Below are 19,907 nucleotides of genomic sequence, written 5' to 3'. Positions count from 1 at the left end.
AGTAATTACCAGATGCAGCTGCTGCTTCCAGCTCATTAGCACGCTCCGACCACCAGGCTTCTCGGTCCTTACGCAAGCTTTGCCCAATTTCCTTACGTAACATCCTTCGTTTGTGGTCAAACTCACGGTCACCTGGAGTAGACCGACGGGCTTCAATGAGTTGTAAGGAACCTCAAGAAACCCAGTGCTTATAAACGGGACGTTTCACAAACCCACAACTGACTGTACCCACCATTTTCATGGCGTCATGCAATTGCAACCAACGCTCATCTATACTTTTCGGTGGAATGCTAGCTAGCCTAGAAACTAGTTCGGTTCGATACTTACTAGCAACAGAAGTTGCAACCAGCTTGCTAACATCAATCCGTTGATGGCGGTCACTTCGTTGTCCACTGAAAAGTAAGGTAAGATTGGCGCAGACCAAGGCATGGTCAGAGTCCAGATAGGTACTCCAAAAGGAGCGGAAGTCTTGTACACAACCACGCCAGCGGTAGCTGATCGCGATGTGATCAATCTGAGTCCAGGCTTGAGATGAAGAGGGAGGACGCCAGGTGGCACATCGGCGATGACTGTGCCGAAAGTTAGTGCTAGCCAGAAACAGGTTGTGGTCTGTGCAAAGTTGCAGTAGACGGTCCCCGTTATCTGTCCTGCGACCAACAAGTCCCCATCGGCCACCTAAAAGACTCTCTTCTGTGCCTAGATGCCCGACCTGAGCATTCAAGTCTCCGGCTAATACTACAATATCTGTCGAACGCGCTTTCTGGAGAAGAACAGATAACTCGTGGTAGAATTCATCCTTGATTGCATCCGGGCTGCAATCTGTCAGGGCATAAGCGGAGATGACGAAAAGACATCGTTTCTCACGCCGATTTCTTCTCACTTTGATGGAACTCTCTAATCGAACAGCACATAACCGACTGTTAATGGGGATCCAATCGACTAGTGCTGCCTCAGCTCTGGCGCTTAGTGCGACACCAACGCCAGCAACACCAGACGAAGATGCCACAGGATCCCCGGATAAACTCACGTAAAACAAGCTTTTCGAAGCGACAGATTGAAAGGGGATTTGTAGTACTTCACTAGTTTTGAATGGGGGTCTCTGATAGACAACAAACATCGATATTAAGAATTTCCAAAGACATAGCCAGCCCTATCTGTTGTCCAACCTGCATAAGTGTGCGAACTATGAAGGCAGCCAGTTTGAATGGTGCACGTGATTTCAGAAAAACTGCTTCAGTACTCATATTCAGTGGTAACATACAATTTTCAACCGGACAGTGACTCGATGACGTTTAGATAGAGTCGAATTTCCACCAAAGACGAGCCGCTGTATAAGTATAAAAGAGGGTGAATAATGCGGTAAATAATAATAATAATAGTAATAATAATCATTTGAATGATTTGATCGTTAGTTGAAGCAAGTAAAATAGTTTCCATAATTATAGGCAGCTCATCATATTTGTGTGTGGGCTGTGATACTGACCAGGTGCCCAAACCGAAGCACGTGGTTTTCTCAGGGGGCCACTCCCCGAGCCTTTGACCTAAAGGTCTAACCCACAAGGCAGTGGAGCATCGTAAGAAGATGCAGTCCCATGGAAGCCGGTGACCAACAATTGGTTCATACGCCATTTGTTCCTGCAGGATACTGGAGCCCATGTGCGCCATTGATTTGTAGTCCAGTTAAAGCGCCGGACATTCGGTTTTCGTCCTCTCATTTTCGTAAACAACACCCCCGCCACGAGAAGGCAGTCAGTAGGACTTCCCTGGCAGAGGCTGTATACGCGTGGCCGTATAAGAGTATTTCGAGAGGGAGAGCGGACTCTCCCCACTCTCGGCCGTACCAGGGCATTTAGGGGCATAAACATATATATATAAAATTTGTATGAGACACTACAACTGATAACCATTAGACATAATCAGCAAAGATGGATGATGGCTAGCAATAGAATCCAGAACGTGCGTTTCGTCCTATTTAGGACTCATCATTTGGATGTACCTGCATTTCAGAGTTGATGTTCATTCCGTGACTCAAACCCAGTACTGTTAGCTTCAAACGACGTCGCGTGACTCACTTAGCTACTGAGTCCAGATAGCCAGGTACCTCCAGCCGACGAGTCCCAAATAGGATAAACCACATGTTCTGGATTCCACTGCTGGACTCCATCCATATTTGCTTATAATGCTTGTGACTTGAGGCAATATCTATGCAATCCTCACAGGATGCACATATGCCAATAAGAGACTGATCAACTGTAGTCCTAAATATCAATGAGAAAATTCGAATAACCAATACAAAAATGCGCTAGACACAATGTTCATATTTCTTTACGATATCTTGTCAGCCAAAAAAAATGATAATTTTACTTGAAAAATATGTTAACAAATTTAACTTCCTTTCTAAGTTTTATAATTTTTTTACTTACCATACTTAAAAAAGTCATCATTCGTTTAGGTGTTACCTTCAACTACCGAATATTCAAGGAAAAAATACATATAGATTACAAGTCAATCAGTTTAATTTTTCATGACAAACTTAATGTTTAAAATTTGATTAGCACTAAGAACTAAGGAATATAATATCGACTGCTACTAAGATACTAGTAATATAAAATTGGTTAATTTTTCCCACTTTTATCAATACACACCATAGAACTCAACAATAAAATTGATGAGGATATAGAGTATACTTAAACATTTAAATTTATCTATCGTTTTCGAAACAAAATTTAGTTATTCTAGTAAAATTCCATTTACGGTATATCTTTTACAGTAGATACTATAGCACAATACTAAAGAAACATATGTTTCATCATCATTTTTAAACGAAATTGTTTTAAAAAGGTAACATTGCATCCTATGAACCAGACAGTTGAAACATGATAATTTCCATGACTTGATAGATGTCATCAACATAAATCTGAAATTATATTAAGGAGCCTTAAGAGCTTCTACTTTTTCGTGTTTACTATTCAAAACCACATGACAAAACACCAGACGGAAACTTGACTCTAATTTGTTTGATTTTGCGTCTACTACTTCGTTAAAAACTCCACCTGTAGCTATTCAAGGGCTACTGCCAGTCCCAAGCTCGCTTAAAAAAGGAGGGTTGAGCGTGGGATCGTCAACCCTACCCCGTAGAAGACAACCAAAACAACGCTAACCAGATTAAGCAATTTACATTCTGTCCTCCCAGTTGAAGGAAGAATTATGAAGCCTCATGATGAAAGCAGGGATTCTTCGGAAGTCACGAGGCCGATGTTCCTTCTAACAGCCAGAAGAACAATTTTGGAGCCACACAGAATGTTCAGACAATATTGGAGACTAAGTAGACCAACCAAATAGTTACGGAAAGGAGAGGATACAACTTGACGATGCGCAGAATAAGTGGAACTCATTGGACCCAAGTTGAACAGAAGAGGTTAGATTTGGGAGAGATGCTGCAGTACTCCGGTCACGAAGAGGAAAATGCACCGCACACTCAAGGACTTGCTCTGATGTTGTCCAAATAATCACGAAATGCACTTATAGGATGGGAATCTCACGGATCCAAGATCATCAAAGCATCTTTCAAAACAAGGAAGGAGGGAATCACAATTTATGTTATTCAATGTTATGCACCCACCAATGATAGCAATGACGACGATAAAAATCAGTTTTACGAGAGGCTGTGGTCAATCATAGCTAAGCGCCCGAGAAAGCACTTGACCATCCTTATGAGAGAATTAAACACTAAGGCCGGGGTGGACAACACCGGAAATGAAGATACACGGGATGACATGAACTGGGAGAGCGAAACGAAAATGATGAGAGATTTGCAAATCTATGTGTGTTGTGTCTTTATGGCCCGCTAGTTATTACATAATCTATTCGCCAACCAAAATACGACTCATTCGCTCTTATACTGTACTAAACCGATGATGTTCGACCGGTCTGATCAGCTTAGCGTCCTCATGGTCCGTTGCTCACCTAGCCCTTCCAGGTGAGTCCAGAATGCCAACAACAGCCTCCATTAGGCGAATCATCTATTTCAGACATACTGAGTTTATATACCAAACAAACAGACCACAACGCAGCATAAAATATGAAATAACATTTGTACACAATAAAGCCAAAAAGTGGCTGTGAACGTGGGAGGCAGTAGTCAATAAACTGAACATAGCTTAAGAACAGTCAATCCTACAATAATTACATATAGGTCAAAATAAAGCCTATAACAAGTTGAATATAGATATACATAATTTAGTTAATGAATACTTATACCATAAGAACATATAAAAAATATTAGTCCATTAATAGGTCTCAGACGTTACTCGTAATGCAATCTTCACTAGGATATAACAATGTGCACGCAACAAATTGGTTATAGGCGGCACAATATTCCCACACAAACTCATACACAAAGCTACATGGATCTCACCGGACCACACCACGTAGAACCAAGTAGATCACATTTTATCAATAAAACATTCAGAAGGACAGTGGAAGACGTGAGAATCAGGATAGGACCTGACATAGCTTCAGATCACCATCTGGTTGTGGCCAACATGGAACTCGAGCTAAAAGAACACTGATCAACTGGGAAACAGCAGTAAGACGGTTCCATACAACCTCCCTTCAATATACTAACAAACTCGACAAATTCAAGATAACTCTCAACAACAGGTTACAAGCCGTACAAGATCTACTCAAAGAATGAGAAACTACTATGAAGAACAATTGGAAAGGGATTAAAGAAGCACCAACTTCACATGTCAGGAGGTTCTGGGCCACAACAAACATAAGCATGAGGAACGGATCTGTATGGAAACCTTGCACAAGATTCAAGAAAGGAAGAACAAGAAGACGGTAATTAACAACAGACGAACAAGAGCAGAGGAAGTCGAGGCACAAACTGAATACACTGAAGCAAATAAGCAAGTGAGGTGGAGCATTAGAACTGATAAGCAGAAATACGTGGAAAAGCTAGCAACGACAACGGAAACAGCTGCAAGAGAAGGAAATCTGAAGCAACTAAATGACACTACGAAGAAGCTGGAAGGGAAACATAGAAAGCCAGACAGACCGGTCAGGGACAAACAAGGCAAGTCAAGCACTGAGATTCAAGGACAGAGGAACAAGTGGATAGAACACTTTGAAGAACTCTGGGATGAACCATCCCAACTGAACCCACCGAACACGGAAGCAGCACACACAGGTCTTCCTATAGCTGTTACTCCACCAACGACGGAACAAATCAAAATGGCCATCAGACACATCAAGAGCGGGAAAGTAGCAGGACCTGACAACATACCACCTAAAGCACTGAAGTCAGACATACAAGCATATGCAAACATGCTCCAAAGAAAGTAGATCTGAGCAAATGTGAAAAATGCAGGGGAATCACACTAACATCGGTACCAGGAAAATTTTTCAGCAGTGTTGCTGAACCGGATGGAATACCCAGTAGACGCCCAACTTCGAGATCAACAGACCGGATTGCGTAAGGATCGAACGTGCACAGACGAAGTCGCAACACCACGGATCATTGCTGAACAACCGATTGAGTGGAGCTTGTCACCATATATCAACCTCACTGAATATGAGAAGGCGTTTGACAGTGTGGATATGAGAACATTATGGAGGCATCCTAGATACTATGGAGTACCTGAGAAAACCGTCGAAATCATCCGGAATTCATACGACGAACTACACTGCAATTCGGTGCATCGAGGACAACTGATGCACTCATTCCAAGTGAAGACCGGAATCAGATAAGGTTGACTACACTAGCCCTTCCTTTTTCTTCTGGTGGTCAACTGCATTATGGAGACCTCAAAATCTGACGGGAAACACGGAATACAATAGACAGCTCGGAATCATCTGGACGATTCGGACTTCGCAAATGATCTGGCCCTTCCATCCCATACACATCTACAAATGCAGGTGAAGACAGCCAGTGTGGCAGAAGCCTCTGCATCTGTAGGCCTAAACATACACATGGGGAAAACCAAGGTCCTCAAATACAACACACACAACACCAATCCAATAACACTTGATGGGGAAGCTGTGGAATCTTTCACGTACCTGAGAAGCATCATCGACGAACATGGAGGATCTGATGCAGTCGTAAAGGCAAGGATTGGCAAAGTAAGCTCAGCATTCCTACAATTCAGGAATATATGGGACTCAAAACGACTGTCAACCAATATCAAAGTCAGAATCTTCAATACGAACGTCAAGACATTTCTACTGTATGGAGCTGAAACCTGGAGAACTACTAAAATCATCACCAAGAGAGTACAAGTATTTACAAACAGTTGTCCGTGGAGGATACTCAATATCCGTTGGCCGGATACCATCAGCAACAGCCTACTGTGGGAGAGGACAAACCAGCTTCCATCTGAGGAGGAAATTAGGGAACGACGTTGGAAGTGGATAGGACGAACATTGATGAAATCACCAAACTGCATCACGATGCAAGCACTTACCCGGAATTCTGAAGGGAAACAGAAAAGAGGAGGGCCGAAGAACACATTACATCGAGAATTGGAAGCAGACATCAAAAGGGTGAATAGCGATTGTAGAGAACTGTAAATGATTGCCCAGGATAGTGTTGGATGGAGAGTGCTGTTGGTTGGCCTATGCTCCTCATTTAGGAATAACAGGTGTACGCACGTATATACTTCTCTATAGTTTAGTTTCTCGGTCTTGAAAAGTTACACATCCAACCAGCACTATTAACTTTGAGTTCATAAGTTAGCAAACAGAGTCTACTATAATTTTTCCCAAATAGACATGGTTAACATACAGGTATACTGAAACCAACCACACAATAAAGTGGAAAATAACAACTATACACCAAGCCCAAAATTGGCTGCGAAGATGGGAGACTGTAAGTAACCGATTGGTGAAAAATTAGGAATAGTAAATCGTATAACCGTTATTATGACGATCGGAATATATATACACATCGTAGTCTGGTTATTCAGTAATTTTACAACAAATTATAATTGATAATAATTCGAAAACCAGTCCCATCTTTGCCAATATTCACACAGTGATAACAATTGCACCCCAAACAGTTTACAACTTACCCTTGTCAATATTAGGTGTAGTGGACTTTTATCAATAGTTATGCTATCACTGTTTGGAAATGTGTTTTAAATGTAATTTTTCCCATTCAACGAGTTCTCTAACATATTTGAAGAACAATGCTACTCATAAACTCTTATTTCTTTAACAGCGCTGAATCTCATCTGGAGGTATGTGTAGCAACTTCAGATCTTACAGTATATTTGTAGTCAAAAAACAAAATTCATCCGCTGATTTCCGTAATAAGCAAACGTTTCAGAATATGGTTCCACTCTTCTTATATTATAGGTATCACCATAGGGATAGATTCATATGAAAATGACAATTATTTTTATCAATCAGGAGAACTCTAAAAATGAACAATATAACTTATATTAAACAAAGCAAACTACTAAACCTCAGAGAGCTCTGTGTTTTACTTCAATCTTAAGACACTTCTGCAATCTGCACTCATGATTCAGAATGAAAGTCATCTTCAGACTGAAAAATATTTATATAAATAACTCAACTAAGTAATTATTGTGTCTAAACTGGTGACTAGTTCTGAGATGGATGTCTCAAAGTTATATAGAAAACCTGTGACTTGTGGAATTGACCAGATTGAGAGTAACTTCGGTTGATAGGTACAATATAGTATTCATATTAATCATTGACAAATTGATCTCGTATTTAGATGAATAAGTCGCTTCAGTCAAATAAAAAACTCAATTTGTATATCAAACAGTATTCCAGAGAGGAAATTAATGAATTGTTATGCTTAAATTCTGGTATTAACGAGTTGTCTTTAAAAACTATATCACTGTTAGAGTTACAACTTTTAGGTGATAAACAGATCATTACTTTTTGCAATTACTGGAGCCTTACATAAATTATCTATCTGTCCCTTAAAGAAAATATTTTTTCTTTGAGATGGCATTAAAGACTTACTTAAATGATTAAATAATACTGTTTTGCACTGTACTAGTTGATAGGTTAGTAATAAAAATCCATGAGTAAATGAAAGGAATTATTCGCTCAGGTGGAATATTGATTGATGTTACATCATTTTTTTCATATGAATGATTTCATTGCGAAACGTTCATCTTCATTCGAAATATTATTGTCAGTTACCAAAGTCAACCACGATTTGAATTACCAACAAAAATTTATCCGGCTCTTATGATTATGAATGGATTGATCGAATTTCAGTTTTAAAAATATCAACAACGGTATAATTCAAACCATTATAAGTTAAATTAATACTATATGGTATTTATTTTATGTTAACATACTTAATACGACTATTTTCTCTTCTTTATATTTAGATGCTGAAGAATTTCCACCATCAGTAACGGCTGTTGGAGGTAGAACAACTTATGAAAATCCACAAAATCCTTATCAACTAAGTGTACAAAGTGGAGCCCTCACAATTAATACAAGTCAACCAAGTAGTAAACGTTTGAAAAAACAAACATATAGTGCAGGACGAAGATGTTCATCATCTGTAGGTAATATGACAATAGGTGGTGCAGGTTGTTTATTAGGTGGGCTCAATCTCCAACTACCTCAGTTAGATGCGATACAACGTATGCAAAAAATACTGGATATGCGTTTACAGAATCTTCAAGTAGGTATCATCAAGATTTCAGTTAATTTTATACCCAACTAAAAAATCTATAAATTAAACATATTTGTAATATGTTTTTTGGTATTTGAAAATATTAAAAATATCTTGTAAATTGTTTATAAGATGAGTATTGTTTTATCAAATAAAATCTACACTTTAACATTAAAGATTCATGGGGAATATTCCATTTTGAAGACAATTTATGTTACAGATTTACTCCAACTAAATAATCATTAAGCAATCGACCGCTGCTTCATTCACATATATGACTCGTCAGTACTGGACATCCACGAATCTATCATGAATCATGTCCAGAACCATCAGGCAATGAGACAGGAATGGTACACCTTTAAATCACTTGCTTATCAAACAATCGTTAATAGATCCACAAAAGTGTATGTGACTATTCCCCATTCATATCATCAGCCGTTATGATTTAAACTGTCTTAACATCAAATAACTTTTGCAAACTTCCCATTTTAATAATAACGATATGCCCGTTCATGAATAACTTTGAGAAGTCGTGGAGTCCTTTTGAGGAGCAGTGACTAATTCACTACATGGCAGTACTAAAAACCATTTTGACAAATCATAAAACTCATAATTTACAATAATATTAGACAATTCAGAAATCACTGTACTATTTGAAATTAAAATTGAATAATTGCCTACAATTCATTAAGAAAAATGTGGAAGCACAGTTCACTTATATCAACAAGCAATTTTACTTTAAAGTCAAAACAGTTACAGCTTTTTAGTTTAGTCAAGTTACAAATTTACTAGCCACACAAGTTAGTGTCACACGTTACCAGATAATCGACAAAATATCATTGATTTAAAGTTCAGTTGTTTTTCAGTAGATCCAAAGTAATTCCATACCCTTTTAGTAAATATCGTTTAGAAAGGTATCACTTCCATAATGTTCAAATCAGGATGGTCTTTTCAAGATGAACTTCCAATCCTCATGTTTTAATTGACTAGTATGAACATAGATAAAAATATTTTATACCGTCTGGCTTAAGTAGGTTTTAAAAGACTTTGGAAATCAAAGTCACTTTCTAATCAACCAAAAAATATACAAATACTAAAGCGAAAACACCAGAAGCCATGTTCAGTATTTACATGATTTGTTTGTTAGTTTGTTTCTTTCTCTTGAAATCAGATATGCTCCATACAGAAATTCATTTATATGACTGGTAATAATTTTGTCCTCGAACAGCTTTATATTCATCTCGAGTACTCTTCAAGATAATAGTGTTAACTTCAATAATAAAATTCATGAAGTTTTGTCAATTGAAAATAATACCACAATGATACGCTATTCTTCTGAGAAACGTGTAGGCCCTCGGACCAGTTGTGTACATCAGAGTCCCTGGGTCTACATATTGCTTGATTACAGGAATAGGCATGAACGGATTCTCAAAAAGTTCCTTCAGAAAACCAATATCCCAAAAGCCTACTACACTTGAATAAAAAGGCCGCTAACCCATTCTTCTTTCAAGGTTCTTCATTTTTCTGGTGACAATTTCGCCGATTTTTAACTGCAACTGCATATTGTTGTCAAAAAATACTCATCACCAAGTCTAGACTAATCATCCTGTTTCGACATGAGGTTATACTTCAAGGATCAATTGGATCTATAAACCTTGACTCTGATTGATTTACTAAAATAAGACACCTTCAACTCTTTATTACATAAAGTGTGAAATTGTTCACTTATTTAGTAGTCAATTTACTACATTATTATAAGTGAAAAATGTACTCACACAAATATGAATATATTGATATATATTTCTAACATCGCATAGGCTCAATCAGACCAATTAAATTATGCCTCCGGTAATGCTCGAATTAAAGAAGAAATATCTCATGTTCGTCAACTTATGAGTGAAAGTCAAAAAGCGTTATCATGCATTGTCAAGGCTGTATCACAAATGCAAGATCAAGTAAGTTCTTTTCCCCATTTAATCAATTACAATACAACTCCTTATATTTACGAGAATCAGGTGGTACTACTTATATGAGCATATAAGTAGCTTTATAAGGAACGATGAGAATATCCGGTACTAAGATTCGATCAAATTGCTAACAAGCAAACAAAACTTTACTTAATATCATATTAGAAAGATTAGTTGTTGCTCTATTGTGTCAGTTCAGTATAGCACTAGAATGTGTATTTGGGTTTGAAAACACCAAAAATCATCAATTTTTCTAGTTCATGTAATTGATGTGTGTATATTGAATAACACAGTCATAGGATCATTTGAAATGGATTAATTATTCGATGAAATTTGAAGAATTGAATACAAAAAAACTCTCCATCTTTGAGTAGTTTAATAAGAATTGAGTGAAAGTGTTAGTTACTTAACTTTACAATGTAAAACTGGTTTAGTTAATCCTAAATAGTTACTTCAGTTATGGGGTTATGAAGATGATTAAGTTTTTGGTTGATGTTAGACCATCATTGAAAACCTGGAAGCATTCACTGAAGATAATGGTGGATGTGTCGCTCAATTTCATGGATTGGTTGAAGTTAAACATTAATACCGTTAGATGCCCGCTCAATGGCTTAGTTGGTTCGAATCTCATCTGCTGGAATCATTGTGTAAGTAATAGTGAGATTAAACACAGGGTATTAGGGAACGATGGTAAATCACTTGATGAGGTTGTGAATCTTGATCGACTGAGATGGTTGGGCGACATGTTACGTATGCATGAATACCGATTACCACGACGCGAAATTCTGAATAGTGTGGGAGATGGTTGGAAGAAAGTTAGGGGTGTTCAAACCAAAGCGTGGCATCAGTGCTTGAAGTTACTAACTTATAGTCCGAGCCATGTTGGCAGATTTAAACTACTTAGTTGTGGTCCACGTGACTATCTTCCATACGATCTTCAAGAATCGTACATTCATAGCAGAATTACTTTAATTGAAACCATTTTGACAAATATAATTTTATAACTCCTTTTGACCACATCAATATGTTATACAGAACAATAATCTAAGGCTTACATTTAAATTCAACACATATCCTTACCCACAATAAAGCATGAACTTTATCAGCAGGTAGACTGTAAAATCCAGAATAAAACAAAAAGTCTGAAGCATTCATATACTTACAATAATTAAGACAATATAGAAAGAAAGAAGGTAAGAGTGGGACACAAAATAATTTGATCAAATAACTGAACAATCATTTCTGTTCAGGATCAAGAAGATGTCTTAAATTCTAATAAATAAGTTACGAAATAATGACTATCGAGACCTGGTATCGAGGATATAATCACTTTCAACAAAGGTATATATTTAAAAGGAGAGGAATATCGTAACCATAAACTTGTCCTTAGGTTTCAAGAAGTCGATTTACTTGACGAATAAAAATTACTACATTAAACCAAATCTAACATAAATCCACTTAATATTTAACTTAAAAATTCAATTTTCAATCATGATCTTTTTGTTGTAGATTAATTTAGATTAGATTAATTTTACTAACATCCCTTGCTTAGGTGGTACAACTGAATACTAACATGGAACAATGGATATTAGCTCAAGCTAGTGGACGTGAAATTCGTACTGTTTTCATGGAAGAACGTAAATCTAGTACAAAATCACAACGTGACCGACATCGTCGTGATCGTAGAGAAAGAGACCGTGAATGGGAATCACTTGTACGTGAAGCATAAACCTATATATATAGTTTAAATAAAACTAAAAAGACAATTTCTCCCTTTTTTCAAACAAACACAAAAGTCCATACAAACAATTCAATACATAAAATGTATTAATCATTACTATTCACTTTCTTCTCACTCCAATTAAATTTACAAATATTTTACAAAACAATATTTACTTTAGTCGGTAAAAATATTCAAAACTAGCAGCCAAGAAGCATGACAAAAGTAGATTGTTGGAAATATTAAAAAAGTATATGGGAGACTCAGTATAAAATTTTAATCTTGATCTGTGATCCCCTAAAGCAAAACAATGAACATGTTTAAAAATTAACTTTTGCTTTATTAGCATGAAAAATAATTAAGTAATGTAGTCAAACTTTTTTCAGAATAAATATACTGAGGTAATGTGAAAAAAACTTGCCTTGTCGTTCTCGATATATTTTCAAGATGTTTATTTAATTCCAACGAATAAATAATACAGAGAATATGTACAAGATCCTAACTAAATAAAAATGGTGAATCGGCTGATGTGGTAGTGAATCTTTATCAATTGAGGTGGTTAGCGTAAGGATTATGTATGTTCAACTAACACTAACCTTAATGAAGGATGTTCGCTGATGTAAGTATAGGATGAAAGCTAGGGCACCCAAATTTAGATGTGATATCACTCCATAAAGTGATTGACTGTTGGACTTAGCCCATTGATACATTCAGTCTGTCTAGTTGAAGTCTATGCGTTTATTATGACTAATACTTGAAAACTATGATTGTCATGTGAGTTAGATATTATCATGTTAAATCTCTCTTGCATTAAATTCACAGAAAATTTAAGTAAAATAATTATTTATATATTTTCATTATGGGGTTGTGGAGATTGTTGAATTTCATTGAAACTATGAACCGATCTAAGTTAGATTAACATTGGGAATTTGGAAGGACTGGATGGCTATTTTGTCCTAATATCCAACTCTTCAACAGTGTGCATCCGCAATCCCACACACCAGAACCGAACCCAAGACCTTCTGTCTCGTGTGAGAACGCTTAACTTCCAGATCATTGAGCCGACATTCAATAGTATTAGTGTCTAGCCTCGATCAATCCATAATATTGCGCGACCATCTTCCAATGTCTTCAGTGGGCAACTTCCTGTCAGTATTGGCACTAAGAGATTGTCAAAAGAGGATTTGAGAGATATTGAACTCTCAGAACTACCCTAGGTGGGATTATTGTTTATGTTCTGGAACTTGTAAGTTTAAGTTTAACTCACAAACCGTAGTTATACGTTTCACTGTTCCACATTTATCATTAATTAGTCATTCCTCTATGGTGCCATTTCTGTCGCACTCATGACTGAGTTGTCATTTCGCACTTGAGTTGATGCCCAATCAGACAAAAAAATCTATAATATTATATGGGTTTTAGGTTAAAAGTAAAGTGTAGAGTATAAGTCTTGTCTGATTACTGTGTTCCGTCTGGTCATTGAGTAAAATGGAAGAGGTAGAGCCCGTAATAGGAAGCGTTAAGATATACGTGATCATTGTTTAAGCCAGCGAGTTATTGGTCAAGAGGTCAATGCAATATCGGCTAAACAGATCACCGGTTCTATAAACAATGGGTGATTCAGTCAAAAGCGGATTCGATAATACGAATCATCCTTTAATGAACGTTTCGATTACAAAGGCCCAAATGCAATGGTAATTATTGTTTTTGAATTCATAACAACGATTATTAACAACGTGTTCATACAAACTAAGTCTAAAACATAAAACTATATATTTTATTGCATGATACTAAACTTGTCAAAATATACTGACTGTTCGTTTAAGTGAGTTACACAATCGGTTAGAACAGCTGAATAAAAACCAAAAACTGGATTTCATTTTCATTTCCAATATTTAAATTGTACATAGAAATACGAAAAATTCCTGTAAACTAGATGTCATCAATTTAATACAACGCAACTGAGAAAAAAAGGAAGGTTATATAATACTAAATGCTAACCGCTCTTTTATTTCAACTGGGATTGATGACTCATTGGAGTCATAAATTCAACTCAACAACACCTACTTCCTTGGAATATTCGGATGGTTAAATAATTTGATTTTGAATTGTTGGATTACTAGATTAACACAGACGCCGACTCCCATTTGATCAACCGGGTAAAATCAATACCCCTTGAGAAAGTGTAGCTTACATATGGAGCTGTAAATAATTGACAAATCCCGCTAAAAACCATATTATCAACCAATAGACCGTAACACGAAAACCCAAAATCCTAGAGAACTGACGAACTATGTTGTTGAAATGTGTCAAGAGACAACTGCTGGTCGATAGAGTTGTGTCATGAACTGACTTATGTTAGAAATATGAACAATTCGTTCTTGCTGGTGATGTTAGATCCCCAGAACTCACTTGGTAAATGCCTAATCTAGTAATTCTATTTTAAAAATTTGAATTTCTTGTTTTCGCAGCAAAAGCATCGATTTACACCTTCATGTAGTACTTCACACTTGGGAGGACCCTAAGTGCTATTGGTTTATTGCCTCTTAATATATATTTTGCAATCTTTCCCAAAGACATTTTTATGCTGTATATATACCCTTGAGTTGTGCTCGTTGTTGTTTATCGTGCTTCTGGGTGTTTGAGGAATATAGTGACATCTTCTGAACATTGACGTCTATCTTTAGTTAACGGGGTCGGGACACATAGGAATAGTTAGCTGATTTGGTCATTGTCTCACTGAGTCTTCGTTCCGTTCACAGATTAGGTGAACTCGTAATCTCTTTAAACGTAGCAATTCTCCAACTTGGTCTGATGAAAACATCCCAGTGTGCCGCGAGATTGGAAGATCTTGAGTTGTGAGTGAGCACTGAAGTTTCAAACTAGAAAGAAAATGGTGTCTAGTGTCAACCGGTTATCGGTGTCCTAAAGAAATTTGTCTTAAAAAGTTACAGAGAACAAGCTTCATTATATTTCTTTTACGATTCCCAGTGGAATAATCAAACAAAACATCACATTTTTGAAGTATTGTGTTCTCTGGACTGGATTGTTTGGTATGAAAGCTTTAATTGTCTTTCTAGGCAATATAATCAGAATATACTTCAGAAAGAGATCTACTGGAATTTAAACACAATTGACTAAAACCTGCTAACCTGTAGTTTAGTCGGTTGTCATTCATACGCGTATGGTCGTTCACGGGTGTTTCGGCTGCTTTTCCCTGACTTGGTCTCTAACTTTACATCAGCTCATTTTTATGGAATATGCGCTGGTAATATTGTCTAAAAAGATAATGAACGCTTCACTACAAAAGCCATCCAGCTCAGAGAACAGAACACCTTCATACTAATTGTTCTCAGCGCTAAAAATATTCTTCATCATTTGAAAATGCATTAAAACAAACTAAGCGAAAAATGTCATTAACACTAATGATGACTTTTGAAAGCACGTTGAAATATTCCGTGGGTTCCATATTAATCAATCACGTTTGCATATTGCTACTTAGAATTTGTTAGAAACTAGATTAAAACAAAATTATCAACTTTTTTTCGAAAAAAACATCTACAAGTTGTTGAATAGAAAAACATATTTTTTGGCTGATCATAAACACATAAATATACAAAAATAGATGATAATGTGAAGCACACATTGGTGAAGGAGAGGAAAAACAATAGTCCACTATACTTTACTTTTGTTTGTCTTCAAAATAATGAGATATGTATAAACAATAGATGAAATCTTTACAAAGAATTTCTATAAAACAGTATATGTGAAGAGCGAGAGAAGAGATAAAGGATATATTTCAGTTACTTAATAGTACTTCATAGTTTCACATGCTAACAAAAAAATAACAAAAAGAACATACGGAATATGGATTTAGCATGCATCCCTTGAAACTAATTTTTATACATAGATTAGAGAGTAGACAATTATTATGAAATAAGAGAGGATCGAAATGGTAATGAGATAAGCAGGGGTTAAATCACCCTAAACAAAACACGGTTTCGAAAAACGTAAATACTGAGGTATGCACACATAAACTATATATCTCCTAGACTATTCACAAATATTCTCAAACAATATACATATATATTGTGAGAGTGAAATAATTGTCATTTTGAGTCTACAATAACACAATCTTCATCTGACTGAATTTCAGAACATAAATTAACGTTTGATCGTTTTGCAGGTGGTATGAGAAATGAATCCAAAGTTACTCTTTTTCGACCTGGAGTTTGTAATGAACCAGTGGTAGTAGTCACTTTCGGAGAACAGTTTTCTTTACTGTTATTGACAGATGAAGGAGTGTCTTTTTCATTTGTGAGAATTTTGTTAGTAACTCCTTTTCTTCGGCTTGGAGTATGGGACGAACCAGTAGAAGCAATAGTAGTAGTCACTTTTGAAGAAGAACAGTTCTCCTGACTTATGCTAACCGATAAATTAATGTCTTTTTCGGATGAATGAATTTTTTTAGATTGAAACAATTGTTCATTTTTATGAATTGATAATTCCTTATCAGTTTGCTTACTTGATACTACAACATCTGAAGATTGTAGAGGCTGCAATAAAACAACTGGATAATTATTGATAGTCATTACATTTTTGTGTGGTTCATGTAAACGATCTACAGTTGCTTGTAATTGTGATTGTGGTGCTTCTAGAGATCGACGACTAGTTGTTGATGTACCACGATTTACTCTGCTACTAGTCACCGCTACATCTGTTAAATATTCCCATGAAGGAAATATAAGATTATTAAAATAATCTTTATCAACTTTGTCCAAACTACCAGCAATACCACCACTTAATTCTTGAATATTGCACAGATTACAAAGACGTAAAGCATATTTCTGAAGTATTTCTGTGTTAACCATCCACCTAAAAACACGTGATTATTCGATAAAATAAAGAAAATAACACCAGTGTAAACATATTAAGATTTAGAATCTATAAAAAGTTTAGTCATCCGGTCCAATGTAACGTAGAACCTGGCACATGTGCTACATCGGTTTAAGTTCCCACATCCCATAAACTGTTGGGTCGGCTTCCGGAGAACTTCAACGGAGCCTCCAGAGGCCCAAAAGGAGCCGAAGAGTTCTAGCCAATCAGAGTGTGATGGAACGTTCGAGAATTCCAGCGTGGCGTGCTATCATTGGTCGGTAGCATAATGTAACGTTAACGGATTGGCTGAAATATGATGTTGATTTAACAGACGCCAACATCTATAAATACCCTTGATTTTCTGTACAAAAAGGAACCTTGGAATAAAGTGTTTTCTCTCATTCTTGTGTCTTCTCTCTGGAGTTCAAGTCGCTGTGTAGTTCTAGACTGCGGGTTACCGAAATAGCTTAGGAATCGTATATAGCGTTCAACCTACACGACTTATCAGTGGCGACGGGGATGAAAACTTCAATGAATATTTCCTTGGAGCAATTAGAAGCTTATATGGTGCGTCAAGAAAAGAGGTTTGAAGAGTCCCATATTAGAATCATGGAAACCCTAATGCAGAAATTCTGCCTGTCCGAGAAAAACCCTGTTTCTAGTGAATCTCAAGTATCACATACTGATTCAGTCATTAACGCCATCCATGAATTTAATTTTGATGGTGTAGCAGGTGTAACTTTCGAGTCGTGGTTTAAGAAGTATGAAGATTTGTTTTATATTGATCTTTGCAAACTGGATGATGCTTCAAAAGTCAGAATACTTCTTAGAAAACTTGGGACTATGGAACATGAACGCTATAGCAACTTCATTCTTCCGAAGAACCCACGAGATTTTAGTTTTGATGATACAGTCAAAACCCTATCCCAAATATTCGGAGAACAATCATCTCTATTTAATATCCGTTACCAGTGCTTAAAGTTAACAAAAGAACCAGGAGATGATTGGGTGAAGCATGCAGGAACTGTGAACCGAGAATGTGAGAGGTTTAGATTGTCGTCCATGTCTGAAGATCAGTTTAAATGCTTAGTATTTATCTGCAGCCTGCGTTCACCCGAAGATGCCGATATCCGAACCAGAATCCTAAGCAAACTCGAACACTGCCCTAATATGACCCTGCAAGAAGTGACTACTGAGTGCCAAAGGTTAGTAAACTTAAAGCATGATACCTCAATGGTAGAAAACGGTAACTCTTTCCGTAACGTCAATGCAGTTAAGAGAAAAGTCTTTCAAGGTTCCAGTACCCATAATTTCCAAAATAACAGCGACAAACCACCATCTCCATGCTGGGCATGTGGAGGTTGGCACTATAAGAGGTTTTGCCCATATAAAGAACATCGTTGCAGCAAATGTCATCGGAAGGGGCATAAAGAAAACTTCTGCAGGAGAAGAGACTATAGAAAACGTTCCGTGAAATCTTACTCAAAGAAATACAGATATAGTGCTCCAACCAACAAGATATTGGTATCACATTACAGAGCACGAAGTTGCCACCAAAGAAAGTATGTGACCTTGAATATTAATAAACACCGTGCCCGCCTTCAGCTGGACACAGCTTCTGATATCACTTTAATCAGCCCAGAAACGTGGAAGAACATTGGGAGACCCACAGTTTTTCCAACAACACAGCTGGCACACATGGCATCTGGGGGGAAGTTGAATATTGTTCGAGAAGTGCTATGCACTGTTTCTAAAGGTACGGTAACAACAAATGCAACATTGTATCTTACTAAGAAGCCAGAACTAGACTTAATGGGGTTGGACCTTATAGAAACACTTAAACTAGCAGATCATTCTATCAACAGTATCTGCAGACGAGTAAGTACAGACAACACCCCAGAATGGAATCAGAAAAACGCCATGCTACAAAGACATCAAAACGTGTTTAGAGAAGGATTGGGAGAATGTACGAAAGCTAAAGCACTGTTAACTCTAAAACCTGAAGCTGCTCCCGTTTTTCGACCTAAAAGACCCGTACCCTATGCTGCTCTTCCAATAGTTGAACAAGAATTACAACGACTTCAGCAAATGGGTGTTATCGAGCCTGTGAACTTCTCGAATTGGGCTGCACCAATAGTGGTGGTCAAGAAGTCGAATGGAAGTGTTCGTTTATGTGCAGACTACTCCACGGGATTAAATGAAGCGCTACAGTCTCACCAGTATTCCGTTACCCTTACCATATCTTTTCGCTAAGCTGAACGGTGGCAGATATTTTGCAAAATTGGACTTATCAGACGCATACCTACAAATCCCTGTATCTGATGAAAGCAAAGATCTCTTAACGATCAACACGCACAAAGGTCTGTTCCGGTATAACCGACTACCTTTTGGGGTAAAGACAGCGCCCTCTATTTTCCAGCAAATTATGGATACCATGTTACAAGGTATTCCAGGAGCTGCAGCTTACCTAGACGACATCATAATTACGGCAGTAGATAAAATGGACCTGCAGAAGAAACTGGACCAGGTACTAGAACGCATAGCTGATTATGGTTTTCGCCTCCGAGCGGAAAAGTGTGACTTCTATATGCAGCAAGTACGGTACCTTGGGTTCATAATAGATAAAGACGGAAGACGACCAGATCCAGAGAACATTGAAGCAGTGAAAACAATG

General features: G+C 37.1%; 2 protein-coding genes across 3 annotated transcripts in view; one reads left to right on the top strand and one right to left on the bottom strand.

Moving 5' to 3' along the window:
* TRPC7 (Short transient receptor putative channel 7) overlaps window positions 1–12,962 on the top strand; it is a 158,665-nt gene extending 145,703 nt beyond the window's left edge. The window contains exons 15-17 of the mRNA XM_051210426.1: window positions 8,376–8,677; window positions 10,486–10,623; window positions 12,188–12,962. Of these exons, the coding sequence (XP_051070417.1) occupies window positions 8,376–8,677; window positions 10,486–10,623; window positions 12,188–12,364 (617 nt within the window). The 3' untranslated portion in view covers window positions 12,365–12,962. The remainder of the gene's footprint in view (window positions 1–8,375; window positions 8,678–10,485; window positions 10,624–12,187) is intronic.
* Window positions 12,963–13,091: 129 nt separating this feature from the next.
* The window catches only part of CHAF1A_1 (Chromatin assembly factor 1, subunit A), a 28,268-nt gene continuing 21,452 nt past the window's right edge, over window positions 13,092–19,907 (bottom strand). Inside the window, exon 9 of one of the 2 annotated variants that reach the window (XM_051210424.1) lies at window positions 13,092–17,610. Coding sequence is in view for 1 of the 2 variants with exons in the window: in XM_051210425.1 (XP_051070416.1) it covers window positions 16,465–17,230 (766 nt within the window). In the remaining variant the exon portion in view is untranslated. The remainder of the gene's footprint in view (window positions 17,611–19,907) is intronic. The other variant, XM_051210425.1, reaches the window with a different exon arrangement.

This window comes from Schistosoma haematobium, chromosome ZW (assembly GCF_000699445.3).
Source record: "Schistosoma haematobium chromosome ZW, whole genome shotgun sequence".
NCBI lineage: Eukaryota > Metazoa > Platyhelminthes > Trematoda > Strigeidida > Schistosomatidae > Schistosoma > Schistosoma haematobium.
Note: the sequence above shows the minus strand (reverse complement) of the source record. Positions and strands in the feature narration are given on the sequence as shown.